The 15,210-nt window shown below is 46.8% G+C and overlaps 2 protein-coding genes across 2 annotated transcripts in view; both read left to right on the top strand.

Annotated features, from left to right (window-relative positions):
• Positions 1–772: 772 nt before the first annotated feature.
• LOC118791272 (tumor necrosis factor receptor superfamily member 27-like) lies at positions 773–5,365 on the top strand. The gene is made up of 8 exons (XM_036548576.1): positions 773–805; positions 916–1,032; positions 1,528–1,706; positions 2,090–2,208; positions 2,481–2,591; positions 3,038–3,175; positions 3,726–3,868; positions 5,072–5,365. Exons 1-8 carry the CDS (start codon positions 773–775, stop codon positions 5,363–5,365), a joined length of 1,134 nt encoding a protein of 377 aa, XP_036404469.1.
• Positions 5,366–7,233: 1,868 nt separating this feature from the next.
• Positions 7,234–15,210, top strand: part of LOC118790724 (ensconsin-like) — a 33,188-nt gene continuing 25,211 nt past the window's right edge. Inside the window, exon 1 of the mRNA XM_036547715.1 lies at positions 7,234–7,292. Coding sequence (XP_036403608.1) covers positions 7,247–7,292 — 46 coding nt within the window. The 5' untranslated portion in view covers positions 7,234–7,246. The remainder of the gene's footprint in view (positions 7,293–15,210) is intronic.

A 15,210-nucleotide genomic window follows, 5' to 3' on the forward strand; every position in this document is an offset into this window, starting at 1 on the left:
GGTAGGACTAATCTACAAGGTGCCGTGTTAGGAAGTGTTACCCCATGTTAAACACAGTTTCGATGCTTCATGGATTTGTTTTTTTTTTTTTTTTTTATGTAAAATAACTTTAATCGGTTTCATTTATAGCTTGATCTGTTTAAAACCTTTGCCTGAATGTTACATTAGGTGACTGTTTGAAAAGTATTGTTTTTATTTGAATTTAATATATGCTTTTCTGTTTTGTCAATTTTTAATATTTAAGAACAAGTTGCCTACAAAACTGGGCATCGCATTGCATGGCACTGGTGAAGCCCAAAAATATCCTCTATGACAAGTTTGTGTTGAAGGATTATTATTTTGAAGATTACTTTGACCCTAATTATTTTCAGGTCACGGTTTTCAAAACAAGATACCAGTTCTGCTCTCAGAGATAGTCTTTTTGCCTTGCCAGATGAGGTTAAAATATTGATGGCAGTTGCCTCAAAATACAACAGGGGTATATATAACCTGCATATTAGTTTCATTATTGTAAATTTCACAGTTTTGTCGTTTCACATTTTTTTTATTACAGCAGTGCAGCTGCGTAGAAACTCTGCTACACAAAGCAGTTCAGGAATTCCCTCACGCCATGGTGGCACATGAATTTCCCAAAAACAGCCACTAGATGGCAATGTTTCCCTTTAAATCAAACGAACACTGCAACCCAGGCCTTGAATCACTAGCGCTCTGAAGAACCTCATCAACCTTTTATCAATACAGCACAGACCACAGGACTCTGAGGATTTGTCCAATGGATCCTGGTGTCACTGCAGCTCTCCTGATGGTAGGTCCTGAGCACTTTTCACCTGTTTAATTTCCTCAGTAGGTCTTCCTCAGCCGAGCGCTGAGGCACCAGCGGTTTGGTCTGACACTGGTTTCCCTCCGTCTCCTCAGGTGTGCTGCTGCGTGCTGGTGACGGCTGACCCCAGCTGCGACCAGGCACAGTTCCTGCACCCCAACGGCAGCTGTGTGGACTGCCCCACGTGTGGCCCGGGGGAGCAGCTCACGGAGGTGACTAACGCAGGCACACGCTTGTAACCACCAAAACATCAGAACAACATAGCAGCAAAGGAAACTCGAGGGAATTGACCAATCAGTATGTACTTATCCTCTCATGATCACTCTGCAGATTGGGCTCCTTTATTGTTGGGAACTGGCATTCAAAACAAATGATCATGTTGCGTGTTTACATTACATTACATTATTGGCATTTAGCAGACACCTTTATCCAGAGCAACTTACATCAATGGCAGGTTTTTTTGTTATCCATTGTTGTTATCCAATGTTATCCATTTATACAGCTGGATATTTACTAAGGCAATTGTGGGTTAAGTACCTAGCCCAAAGGTACAGCAGCAGTGCCCCCATGAGGAAGTGAACAGCAGCCTTGCGGTTATGAGTCCGCTCCTTAACCACTATGCCACGCTGTTTTTCTGTGATACTGCACTTAGTGGTTGGTAGCTGTGACAGCGGTTGCCACATCTAATCATCTGCTCTTCGCCCCAGGACTGTGGCTATGGCGATGGGGGAGAGGGGCGCTGTGTGGCGTGCGGGGAGGGGGAGTTCAGCGCGGAGGAGGGGCTGGCACCCTGCTGGCAGTGTACCCAGTGCTCCCTGCTGAACCGACAGGAGCGGGCGCCCTGCTCAGCCACGAGCAATGCGCAGTGCGGGGGCTGCCTGGGAGGGTGAGTGCAGCAGGGCCGCTCTCAGACCGATACAGCCTAATACAGTACGCACCGATACACACACACACACACACACACACACACACACACACACACACACACACAAACACATACAAACACAAATACACACACACACACACATGCGCACAGACACACACGCACACACACACACACACATGCGCACACACACATGCGCACACACACACACGCGCGCGCACACACACACGCACACACGCACACACACACGCACACACACACACACACACGCACACACGCACACGCACACACGCACACACACACACATGCGCACACACACACACACACACACACACACACACTCACTCTGGGTACAATGGTGAACATGCTCCTGCATCTCTGCGCAGGTTTTACGAGATGAGAAGAAAGAGCGGGGAGATGGAGCCCCTGTGTATGCCCTGCTACAGTCCCACAGGGAGGGCCCGAAAAGAGTGCTTACCCCGCACCCCACAACATATGGCTGAAGGTAAGACCACAACACAGCATCAGCACTCTTAAACAGCATCTCAAAAAAGTCTCACAACACCTTTTTCATTGCAACTACTCTGTCATTCCTATATGTTTTATGACCTTTGATCAATGCCTTGAATGACAGTGCACCCTATGAATAGTATTACTTGATGAGCTCGCTATCCAAGGGTTGATTGTCACTGTTTCAGGGGCGCAGCCAACCAGAGGTTCTGCCAGAGGTATGTTGCGTCAGCTGACCATATTGTAGTTTCTGTCTATCTGATCCAGGGGAGGAGCCAGTCCCAGCGTCTATGGCTTTGATTGGTTCAGCATCGGCTGCCTCTGCCTTCCTTCTGGTGCTCTTGCTGTGGGTCTTCTTACTGACTGTGGAGAGACTCAGTGAGTTCTCAGCTATACCTCTACATCACACACACGCACACACACACACACACACACACACGCACACACACACACACAGGCCTATCACCCTATATCAGCTAACCATGACTATAACAAAGCATGTGTCATTCTTTATCTGTGTAGCACAAATTAGATCTTGTTCAGCTGCTCAAATGTCAGAGCAAACACCAAATTATATTACATTTCATCATTGTCATTTAGCACGCACTCTTTTCCGGTGAGACTTACGCAGTGCATCTAATAAAGTGGCATAAAACGTTGCACAAACAGGAGATGACTAACAACACACAAACGAGCGTCAACGCCAGATGTGGTGCTGAGATCACAAGTATGCCTCTGGATCGACATGCAAATCCTACCGCAATGTACTAAAACCTGACCCCGAAATCCAGGAGAGGCCATAAACCTCTTGCTTGTGTGCCCAGAGCAGGGACGCAAGGGAGTCACTGACCCCGGCAGCTTCTCTGGACCCCGACCAGCCGAAACACTTCACACGCTTCTCCCCTGTGTCCCGCCCTGTGCCGCGCCCAGCCGGGACAGACAGCCCGACCAGTGGGCTCATGGTACAGAAGACACACCCAGGTGGGACTGCAATTCAGCATGCTGGTGTTTGGATCTGGAGTATTGTAGCATTGTTGATACCATGGACAACGGGACAACAGAGTTGGCGGTACTCATAGGGGGGAGTTTAATAATAAAACGTCGACCATATAATGTCGGGTCTCCACGGCACACTACCCTGGACATACATGTACTACAGACTCGTGAAAATAAACCACAAGGGCATACGTAAGCTGTGGCGTTATGGTTTGCGGTGGTAGAGACAGATAGGGAGCACTGCAGTTGTTCCACAGAAGAGAGAGACTGACTTACTTTCTCCAATCTCACCAATATACGCAGACGCAGCTGCTAGGACCAATAGGCAATGTGCTCTTAAAGGCACAGCACATTATAACCTTTACAGCGGGCAGAGGAAAGCATGGTCCTCGCAACTCTCTGCAGCCTGTGTTAAGCGGCATGCAATGTTTATTCACTAGATACCATGATGCCAAAGCTAAGCGTTTGAGACTGAAGTGTTCGTTTTCCCTAGGAGTCTGCATCCCCTGAGCCCAGAAAAAGAGACGCATTCCCCCTCCATCGTCATCAATCTGACCACAAACATCAAGTCCTCCAGCGAAGGCGGGGACAGAGACAGCGAGTGGGAGGGACATGAGGGCCCAGGCCCCACCCCTCAGCCCCAGATCTCTCTGGAGGAGGTAAGATAGATAGATGCTGGTGTATGACCTCATGGTACAGTTCCCTCACACCCTGATATGCCAAAACATTGTTTATTAATTTGTGCTGGGCTTTTAGATTTGAGTTAACTGTGTTACAAAACAAACTCTTAGACACTGAAAGTTTATGTTTGTCTGTGTATGTAGGGGTGTTTGTGTGTGTGTGTGTGTGTGTGTGTGTGTGTGTGTCTGTATGTCTGTGTGTATGGGTATAGGCAGGTTCATATACCAGTCATTATATAATGAAAGTCCCTCTATTTATATTTCACTGTAGATGGATCTTAAGCTGCAGGAGATATGCACAGTGGCTAAAGGTACGTTTTCCAAACATACATGAGAACCATACAAATAAGACTTAAATGCCCACCATATGATTCCAACACCTAGTCTAGAGTTTTTACACATCTGCCTGTGTACAGTATGTTACAGTACTTCAGCAAATGATAATATTGTTACGTCAAGTGCGTGTATTATATTCCAAAAGCTGTGCAAATAGTATGATATCTGAGAAGTGCATGTTGAGCTCAGGGACCATACACTGATGAGGTCTTGTCAGACAACTAAAGATGGAACTGGAGACAGGAGGAGGGAGAGGAAGATTGATCGGGGTCGGTAATTCACACTTCGGAGTTGTGCTTCTTAGTCTCCTGGGCAGTTAAGTGCTGCGTGTGTCTTTGTTTGGCTGAAGAACAGCTCTATCTACCTAGCTCACCCTAATGGAGAAAAAAGCATTGTGTTGTTGGCCTACTTATACTAAGTCAGCCAAGCTGGAATTATGAAAAATAATAGGTTTGATTTAGCTGTCACTGGACAAAAACATACACATGTGAATTGCTAGATGTATGCATAAAAAGGTTCATATGTACCTGTATATGTACCTGTAAAAGGTGTGAAAGTATATGTCCTTATATATGAAGAAAATAAGCTAAATTAGTTTGGTTTCATGCAATAACATGTGATATTTGTCTCTGGAACTGACGAGAAGTTGAATGGCAATTATTCTCTGACTTAACACGAGGCAACACCCTTTCTGTTAATACGGCACCTGAACATTACGCGAGATCGGACAGCCCTTCCTGACTGCTTACTGACAGCTGACACTTCTCTGCGCCCTCAATGTGTGTGTGTGTGTGTGTGTGTGTGTGCGTGTGCGTGTGTGTGTGTGTGTGTGTGTGCGCAGGGCAGAATCTGGAGATGCTGGACTATGACACCGTGCAGGACCTGTCTCTGCTGCTGGACGCGGGCGGCCGTGGGGACGGCATGAGGAGGCTGGGCCGCGCCCTGGGCGTCCCTCCGGAGGTCCTCAACAACCTGCACGGCTTCCAGGACCTCTTCCAGTACCTGCGCACCTCCACGTACACGCTGCTGCCCCTGCTGGCACAGGCCGCCGCCTCCCTGCCCCGCCCCGACCTCGTCTCCAGGATACACCACGGCCTGGTGGCCACGCACAGCCTCCACAACACCTGTACCTCGCCCTGAATCTGACCCACTGACCCACAAACAAAGGCAGATAAAATGTCACACTGAAGAAAGACTCTGACCCTGAAACAGGAAACCAACACAAAGCCATATTTGTCAGCATTTTAGCTGCTTGCATCACTCCGGAGGGTGACCCCGGATTTGACAAGTTACATTTCCTTATTCAGTGTTTTAAGGGCTATTCAGAGATCATGTCATGTGTCTGAGATTCATAATTCAGGTGATTTGAAGGGGAGTAGAACCTTAAATAATCTCACTTGGAGCAGCGGATTCTGGACCAGAGGTCACCGCAGAGCCAGTGACTTTAACTCATCAGCCCCCCTGAAAATGTAGCTGTGCACACAGGTAGATAAACTCTATGCACAGACACCCTCTGGGATCTCAACAATGGCAATGCTCAGGACATCTGCAGCAATATAGACTTTGCTTTGGGGATATCAGCTGACATGTTGAAACAAATGTGCCTGGACTCTGACTGATAAACGTGGCCATACACTACATCTAAACGCAGCCATGTCTCCCCACAACCCCTCGTCACCCCCATCTCCCTCACTGCCTGCCTCCCTGAGTGATAAATAACACTAAGACTCCTGAATTATTCAGTGCCATGCAACCGAGACCTGGGCGGCAGTGAGTGTTCCTGGACTCTTGTGTTTGCCATGAAAAATGCATGAGGGAGAATGCTAGTGGAGTAGCGGGTGATGGAGTGGAGTAGGAATGATACCGTGGGTGGAATTAGGGTGGAGGGAAGAGGCAAGGGAGGCGTGTGCGTGTGTGTGTGTGTGTGTGTGTGTGTGTGTGTGTGTGTGTGTGTGTGTGTGTGTGTGTGTGGGTGTGTGGGTGTGTGTGGGTGTGGATGTGTGTTAGTGTGTGTGAGAGTCAATGTGTGGTGTGGTGGGGGGAGTCAGTACAACTGCATTGCAGTTCCCCTCAGCCAGCTCACAGATCCCTCAGCTCACGTCTTGAGGTAAGTCCACAAAGAGAGTGTCTGCCTTCTTTTCTCCTTCATCCTGACATGACTCAGAATTCTGGGTGGTATCACTGTTGCCCATTGTCACAACAAGGACACAAACCCCGTGCTCTTCTGCTTTCCCTGTTTGTTTCAGCTCGTTTCACCTAAGTGCGCACATTCTCACAGCAGTGAGGTGATATGAGTTCATTTATTTGTTTCGTTAATTCAATTGTATTTTGTAGATTGCTGAAAAATAAATTTGCTGCACAAATGTAGCTGACATATTGTGAGGAACAAGGTCTCCCACAATGAATACTTTTTATTACGTGTGAATTAGTTTCCTTTAAAAAAAAATGTTTTTTGGTCTCGCGTGTGTGTGTGTGTGTGTGTGTGTGTGTGTGTGTGTGTGTGTGTGTGTGTGTGTGTGTAGAAGAATGAGACAGAGAGAGAGGGTACTTGTAAATAACTCAGTGAGTGTAAACCTCGATGATGTGTTTACAAGGTCGCAAGTGTGCTGCGTCTGTAACGAGCTACACTTGCATCTCGTCGCTATGGCAGCAAGCTCCTCAGTCTACCCATAGGGCTATATTAGAGACACTAGTACGTCCTTGGCCATGTAACATGAGGCAGAGATTTTTGATGGTTTAATGTTTTAAACAAACGAAACATTAAATAATTAAATAAGGCAGTTAGCTTTGTTACACTGAATTCTCATTACTTTTTATTCAAATTTTCTTATAATGTATTTTTTCCTCTCATTTGATTTGTCAAAAGAAGTTCCGTCTGGCTGGCTTCACGTCTCTGCTAAGCCTTTTATTCCCGCTGGGGGGCGCTGTGTTCCCCGCCATGTCTCTCTGAGCTGTCCACGTCCCCGTGTATTGCGCGGGTCTATGTGCTGAGAAAAAAAAATAAAAAAAACTTCACTAAAGATGGCGGATGGCGCGACGTCTCTGAAAGGGCTGCGAGCTCAGATGGGTAAGAGATAACATGTTTTAGAGCAATCATTAAGCCAGGTTTGTGTGCAAAGCCACGGGAGGGAAGTTAAATTTTAAACACGTCGACATTTTGGAAGTGTCTTGTCTCTCCGTTCAGTTTTTTTGTCACTGAGGAGCGGAGTGGGGAACTCATTCAGTGAGGACGCCGATAAACGTTAGCCGGGCAGCTAATGTTAACTAGCTAGACCCTATAGCCGGCTAGCTACCTAGCTGTCATAATAAAAGTTTTTTAGACACCGTTATTCTCACAAGAATGTGACTTATTTGCTGCTGGCTGAAGTGGAGTTGTAAATGATGAGCCGGTTATTGAACATAAAGGCTAGTGAAGCTGGCTAGCTGCGTTTTCGTTGAGAAATAACTTGACTGAAAAATTGAAAATTGGGGCCGGTTGACAATCGTTGACTCTGGCGCCATACGCAGTTGATGCCAGATTTTTACATGGATGTCAATTGTGGAGTTAGAAGTTAGTGTGAAAATGAATGAACGTAAACGACTTGCTAGCTATTAATGTTATTGTTGTGTCTCCTTATTTTGAAGTATTATAGCACTTCTTCCGTTAAAATTAGGTTTGTTAAAGGAAGTTGCTAGCAGGAAAGGTAGCCTAGCAAGTAGTGTACTTCGCAATAGCCAACTAGGTAACGCTAGCTAATGTTAACTTACTTAAAGTCGAAATAATTGGCTTGTCGGATAACTAAGCTGGAATGTTACTAACCTGTTAGCTAGCTAGTTTGCTGGTTAGCTAATCTTGGTTAAAACAGTCTATCAAGCTGAGTGGATTCGTGCAGTTGATCTAAGTTAGCTAACGTCAGCTGGTAAATAAACGGCATGGATAACGTTTGCGTATCAAGCAAATGAACTATTTAATTAATTATACAGATTTTTTACTTAGCATGACACCCTGATAGGAATTTTCCTTCATCAGTTCTGCACAACCCCTACATTAAGGTGAATTTACAATGCTAGTTAACCTAGCTACCCCAAATTGGGTAGCTGACGTTGTAGCTAACTTTGATAATTGGTCAGAAAACGTCGTTTAGTCGTTTGAAACTGCCGTTTGAAGGAGAACAGATATTCACCTTCTGAAAGGGAGCTCGATATAGTAAAGTGCACAAAATAACGATGTAGCTAGTTAATTAACGTTATTTGATTTTTGTGCTAACTTTCACGATAGCTATGTGGATCGCTAGCTAGCTAGCTACATGTCATGTGAAACCAATGTGATTGATTGCTTTTTTTGCTTCCTGGCTGAGTAGCAGCTATCCAGTTAGCAAGGTAATTAGTGTAACCCTGCCTACGTAACGTACTAAATTCTCTTGAGAAGGGCAGGGCCCAGCAGTCCAATGTAGTTTTCATGGTCGGGGCATGAACGGTGAAACGGTGACGTTGATTTGATTTGATTTGATTTCCTCTGATTTACTATTTCCCCGACTCTCGCTGTGGGACCTCACGATCTGATCAGATTAACAGTAACTGTGACTGTCAGAGATTCGGCCTACTGTTAGCTAGGGAAATGCACTGGTGTTGTCAGACCGCTTCAATCGGGTGGAAAATCCATTGTTTTCCTGGTCAGCCTAATCTGGAATCCCACCTCCTACTTTTGTCGGCACTCTTGAGTTCTCATCCTCCTGGTCCCGTTAACGGCCCTCTTTCAGTGTGTGGTCAGAGGAGTCCTTGAAGGGGAATTCTAAGTTGTGATCTCTTCCTGGAAGCCTGACATTAGCAGTTGAAAGAAAGGCTGCTGACCTGGAACTGAGAAGTGGTCAAGCGCCATGGGAGTGCACAGGAAGTCATGGCGGAGTGTTCGTGTGTGCGCACACCGCACACATGCGTGTGTGTGTGTGTGTGTGTGTATCTGTGTGCGTTCGCGCGAGTGTGAGGGATTGTCCTACGTGTGAAAAATCCTGGAGTAGAAAGATCAAAGCTTGGCTTAAATGCCTGTAATTAAAGACACCGATGCTTGCAGGCAAGACAGAATGTGCAGTTGTACGTCTCTGTGTCCAGGGGTACTGACCTGAGGTGTGCAATTAAGTGCGCGTAAATCATGGAGATAGATGGTGTGTTTCCTGGCTCCCCCCTGCAAACATCTGACTGAGCCCGGGTGGCCTTGCTGTGACATCTGCCTCCCCGCGGTGCCTCTCTTGGGGCAGGCAGAGTCTCTGCTCGGTCCCTAGCCTGGCAGCTGGAGCTGATATAAGAGTCATTATACTACTAGTTGAGCCGGCGCTTAATGGCTTCAGCCGGTGCTTGATCACACATCGGTGGCACATTTTCCCTGTCACCGCTGTCATCTGCAGCAGCTAGGGCATTGTGAGGGACAATTGAGTGAGCTGTGAGGTGTTAAAGGACCCATTTCTTGCTGTGTTAGTCACCCGGGTGCGGCTTTTTCTAAATGCGGAGTGATTTGTCCGTTTTGACACGCATCTTAAACCACGGCCCTGTGTGTGGCACTGTCTGTCCTCTCCCCCCCCACCCCCCCTGGGGGGGTGCTTGCCCCGGCCCACTGTGGTCTGTAGGTGCCTCGTGTGGGTTGGCAGGGCGCAGGCTTTCCACAGCCAAGCTTAACCACTCGTGAGAGCATCGCTGCCTGATCAAAGTCTCATTAAAACTGTCCAGCGGAATAGCTTGGGTTGCCATGGACACAGCTTTTTATTTGTTTACTTTTGAAGAGTTGGGATGCGCCACATTTATTTGCTGCTTAACTGATGGAACAAATCGAGCTGCTCTTTTATTGAGAAAAAAAAAAACAAAAAAAACAAAACAGTGGATCAATTATGATGGCCAGAATGCCCTACATACACATCTTTATTTATGCATGGGTTCCCCCCCCCCCTCCTTTCTTTTCTTTTTCGCCCCATCTCTGCATTCAGTGGAAACCAAAGAGGCAGCCGTTTGCTCCGACTGCACCCAAAAGCCTGAATGCCCATTTTGTTCCAGCCCAAGCTGCAGGGTTGGACCAAACATCAATTGATTTTTCAAATCCAAACTGTGTGCGTGCTCGTGTCAGAGACTTTTTTTTCCCCCCTCGGACTAACCGCCCCGCCCCCCTTTTTTGCCTTCTGTTTGATTAGCAGAGTATGGCAGCAGAGGAGGTGCGTGAAGCGAACGCTACTGCTCACACCCCGATCGCTCCTCTGACCGTCCACATCTCTCCATTCCTGCTGTACGCATCCCTCTCTCTCTCCGCTCTCAGCCTCCTGCTGCTCTGCTGGCCGTCCTGCTATCAAATCTACGCTATTCCAAATCTGCACATTTTCACACGAGGTGCAAGTCAAGCTGCAGCATTTTATCCATTCAATAAAGTCACATTTTTCCTGCCATTTATGATTTCCAGCCTCAGCAGAATACATTAGTTCATTATGTAAGGTGTGTGGAATATGAACAGACTGTTATTAACCGGTGAAACAGTAGACTTATTTTAGCATTCGGCCGACAAGCAGATCTGTATTCAGTCCAAAGGCAATAATCAAGTTCCATTTATAAAGTGTCCTGTTGAATATACTGACAAATGGTCTGTCACGTTCATATACAGCTGTTTGGAAATGTTCTGCTGTTCATGCTTTATAAAGTCGTGAAATTGTTTAATCAGGTAAAATAAGTAGTTTCCATCGTTTGAATTTCTGTTGGTGCAAACTCAGAAGCTTGCTTTGGAACGCATTTGCACTGAGCTGTGTGTTCAGTTTTAGTCACAAGCATTTCTGTAGCGTTGTTCTAACATAACAGAGATGTTCACAACCTGACTTAGAAACAAACGATTTACCACTTGGCTCCAGTCTCGAACCCTCAGAAGTGAAACTGGTGTCGCTGTGCTGTCAGTCATCTGTAATATCACGCTTTTTATTTTTGTGAGGAATGTCCCCTGGGGAATAGGTGGAGGTTGCAAATGACAGGTCTGAGAAACAGACAGACACACAAACTGAGCACGTCTTTCAGAGCCTGGCAGTAAGGGCCAGCCGTGTGAACTTTGGTCCATTTGTTTGTGGAGGAGGGTGTTCACTGTGACTCGGGGGGGGTTAAACTCACAGGGCAGCCTCCTGTTGAAGGCGGTGTTTTCCTTTCACACACATGCTCCACACATGTTCACAAGATGAGGGGGAGAAAACCGCGGTGTCAGCAGCACCACTCCCTCTGTCCCAGCGACAGGTATGTACGCACAAGTCCTACTGGTCGGGAAATCCAGCGTTGGGCATGTCACCATCCTCTCTGCCAAGGATGGTTTTGGCAGCTGCTGGCTGGCTGGGAGCCCCTGCATTAGCAGGGGCAGCTCACAGAGCATCCAAAGCCCCAAGTTTTCTGCCAATGGATGGATTTCCTGTCCTCCATAGTGCCGAGGGCTGACAGAAATGAGAGGAATCTAGTCAGCAAGACCATGAAAAGAATATTTTTGAATGTTTCCAACAGAATGTGAAATCCGGCACTCTGTAATTTTAAGGCATGAATGGGTAGTGTGTCAAGGCAAGGCTGTCTGAACGCTCCCTACACGTGTTTTTAAAGAATTAAAAGCATGGCAGATGTTTAAGAACATGCTCAACAGGGGAGAAGTGTGCTGAATGAGAGCTGTCAATGGAATAGGCTGTAACGTAAGAGATGGTCCTCTCCTCCGTGACCAGGTCATGTTCTCCAGCTCCAGTTTGGTGGATGGCTGTATCTGTGGTAAGAGCCGCAAGCCCAGCAGTCGGGACTGTTCCATCAGTGGCATTGTGAACAGGCTACACACAACCCCCCTGTGATGTTTCTGAATAGAGCTGTCTTGCATAGAGACATCCTGGGTAGGAGAGTGTTTTAGCTGCTGGAGTTGAACCCTCAGTGGTTCATAATTTCTCATTTATTTGCTGAGAATGGCAAATAAATATCGATGGCAGCTTCTGCTTTACACATTAATTTGATCTGCATGTATTGAAGCATCTTTATCTTTATTGAAACAGCTCAGGTGAAATGCTTTGCAGCATCTCCCCAGCTTGGATTCAGACCTACACGCCTGTGGACTTTGCTGTACATTTCTGCTCCTGTTTGATGTTATTTACTGTCAAGGGCAGATTGGGCAAAAGATGGGCACAAAGATGTTCTTCAGCTGCCCTGAAGTAGCAGGGCTGGCCTTTGAACACCTCTCTGGTATTGTAGTCAAATCAGAAGTGACGGGAAGCCAGTGTTTCACTTTCGTATGCAAGGCTATTGAAAGGTAAGTTCACACATACAGGTACGTGGGGTTTTGGAAAATAATCACAGTCACAGAAGCACGCCGCTGCCTGCACCCTCTCTTTATCAAAATGTGGCTGTTGGCAGCACTGTCGATCCAGTCTTATCTTTGTATTCCTCATAGGCTGTTTTGGCTTGGACCTGCACATGACCTAATCTTTAGATGGTAGATATTGACCGATGGATTATATCCGCCCCTGTGAGGATGTAGACTCCGTCACCTCTGCACTGCTGTTGCCGAGACCTGTTCATCATTCACCATGGGTATTTGAGAAGCAAATCTCCACTATTTGAATGACAAGGCCCTCTCCCGCCCACCCTGTGTCTTTGTACAGTCGTGCTTGTGATAAGAGACCGTTCGGAGATTGTGTGCGGGTACTGTGTGTCCTCTGGAGGCTGGACGCTTTGGCTGCGCTCGGCTCACGCACAGGAAGGTCATGTCAGTCTCTCAGGCAGGGAAGTAAAGCTAAAGAAGGAGGGTGGTGTCTTTGACAGGCGTAGCAGCCTGTATGCGAGACAGTGACATTTCCTCTGGGGGCTTCCGCACAATCGAGACAGGATTATGTGGAACCACACACACACACACACACACACACCAGATTCCATCACCCGGTAAGAGCATGTTTCTGTCACTGGCTGGTCACGGTTGCCACGGTGCCGTAACTGGCCGGGATGCGTGGCTCCATCAATGTTTCCCCTGTAATCCGGGACAGACACGCATTGTGTGTGCGTGGGGGGGAGGCCGAGGGCCTGCGTTATTGGCACATGTCAGCACGTTCCCAGAGGCAGCTGCACTACCGCACGCCCTGTCCCCAACACCCCTCTGATGCTGTGGGGTCCAGAGAGGAGGACCCGTTTTAAGTTCTGCATTTGTGTGATTCTCTTATCTTTTGTTTCCCCATCCGTAGGGCCTAAGTCATGCTTTTATTGAAGTGATGTGTGCAGTGACGCTTAACTTATTTTATTTAGATCGTTAGACCGTACTGTAAGCATGGCATTGGTTGAAGCACGGTTGAACCATTCACACATGCTCAGATGTGGTGTGACATCTTCGTACTGTTCACACTACACGCTGTTGTCCGTGCTGCCTGATAGTGTGCACTGAACAGGAGAAAATTTACCAATGGGTGAATGGCAGTGTTGTTAGACCAGCTGTTCGTGTGTTGAATTTGGTCAGTCCTGGCTGGTTTTCATACCTTTAGATGTTCTCTGTGCTACAGATGCTTCGGTCTGGGAATGGCTAAGGTGCAACACACCGAGCACAAGCTTTGAAGTTTCGCCAGATGGCCCCGCGTATAAAAAGACTTTGTTCTAAACGAAGGCACAGGCCTTTTTCAATAGAATTTTTGTGGATCATTTCATCCAAAAACAGTTTGCCTGAGTGTGTTTTATTGAAGTGCTGTGTCTATTGTCTGGCTCTTCATGGTCCCCGCGTGTGTTGTTTGGGGTTTCTGAAGTGTGCATACTTTACCTGTTATCTGCACAGAGACACTGCGTGTCAGGGCAGGCTGAAGTATTTTATGTCTGCACGGTTAAAAGCACACCAAATTAGACGGAAGCTTACTCAGTGCAATGAAACACTGTCAGCGACCCAATTGCCCTGTCTAAATTACAGCTACGGCTAGATTTTGATCAGGAGCAAGCCTAGCGCTCTGTCCACAGTACCATGCAGTACTGTCTAAACCTCTCTGACCGGATCATGCGCTCTTGTGACTGAGGAAATGTTAAGCATGAGAATGTCATTGAAAAATAGTCAATTACAGGCCACGCAGTTTTGATTGACCTTGTGTCTGCACTGCGTCAGTGTAGGGCTCCATTGTAAAGCTAGTATGTAATGATTCGGTTCAGATCCGGCAGGCATGACCGAGCAACAGAAACAGGAAAACGCACAGCATCTCATTTCCAGCACTACCCATCAGCCCTTGCAGGTGCCTTTGTGATTCACTGGGGCATGTCTGTTTCACCTCTGCTTCAGGAAAGGCCCAACAAACCTGGACATTCATTTCTATCCTGTGACATTCCTCTGAAACAGTGTCAGCGATATGCTTAAGATTCCTGACATCTTAAAGATAGAAGCTCTTTTATTACATAACTTAACCAACAATGAAACATCTCAAGGAAATCGCACTGGCTGGCAGTCTGCAGTATCATAGCAACAGCATCGTGGGCTGGATGAGGAAAGGGGAGTACGGAGGGGCTGGCAACGTGATCCCGATTTGGAGACACCACCAGTTTGTACTTACATAAAAAATTAGACATTTTATTCCTTAGAACTTACAAAACAAACAGTTACACAATACAAATTACACATTTAACTGCTTAACTGTTTAATAATATTAGCAGGGTTTTGCAGCCTTCACGAACAGTGCGCCGTCATGAGCTTTAACTGGGAACCATCAGACGTTTTAACTGACTTGTCAGTGTGTTTTAAAGTGTGAAAATTCAGTTTTAAATGAACGCGTTTTCCCCCTGAGTTTCACAAAGTAGTACCCCATACAGCAGCATTGCATCCTTAATCCGGACAGGAGGGCTGTGGAACTGACTGCATTCTACACATAAAACAGCTGTGGAGCATTCTGAAATGGAAACAGTGATGACCTCAACACCCAGTTGCAACACTCTCCCAGCATGGTAGATATTGCTATAGGGTGTTGCAAAACACTGCAAAGTTAACAGTGAACTGTTGGTTTATCAGCAAAACTTTC

Source organism: Megalops cyprinoides, chromosome 16 (assembly GCF_013368585.1).
Source record: "Megalops cyprinoides isolate fMegCyp1 chromosome 16, fMegCyp1.pri, whole genome shotgun sequence".
NCBI lineage: Eukaryota > Metazoa > Chordata > Actinopteri > Elopiformes > Megalopidae > Megalops > Megalops cyprinoides.

Coding starts and splice junctions, on each gene's coding strand:
- LOC118791272 (XM_036548576.1), top strand. CDS start 773: ATGGATCCTGGTGTCACTGCAGCTCTCCTGATG. Junction 2,209..2,480: donor CCCACAACATATGGCTGAAG/GTAAGACCACAA, acceptor TATCTGATCCAG/GGGAGGAGCCAGTCCCAGCG. Junction 2,592..3,037: donor ACTGACTGTGGAGAGACTCA/GTGAGTTCTCAG, acceptor TTGTGTGCCCAG/AGCAGGGACGCAAGGGAGTC.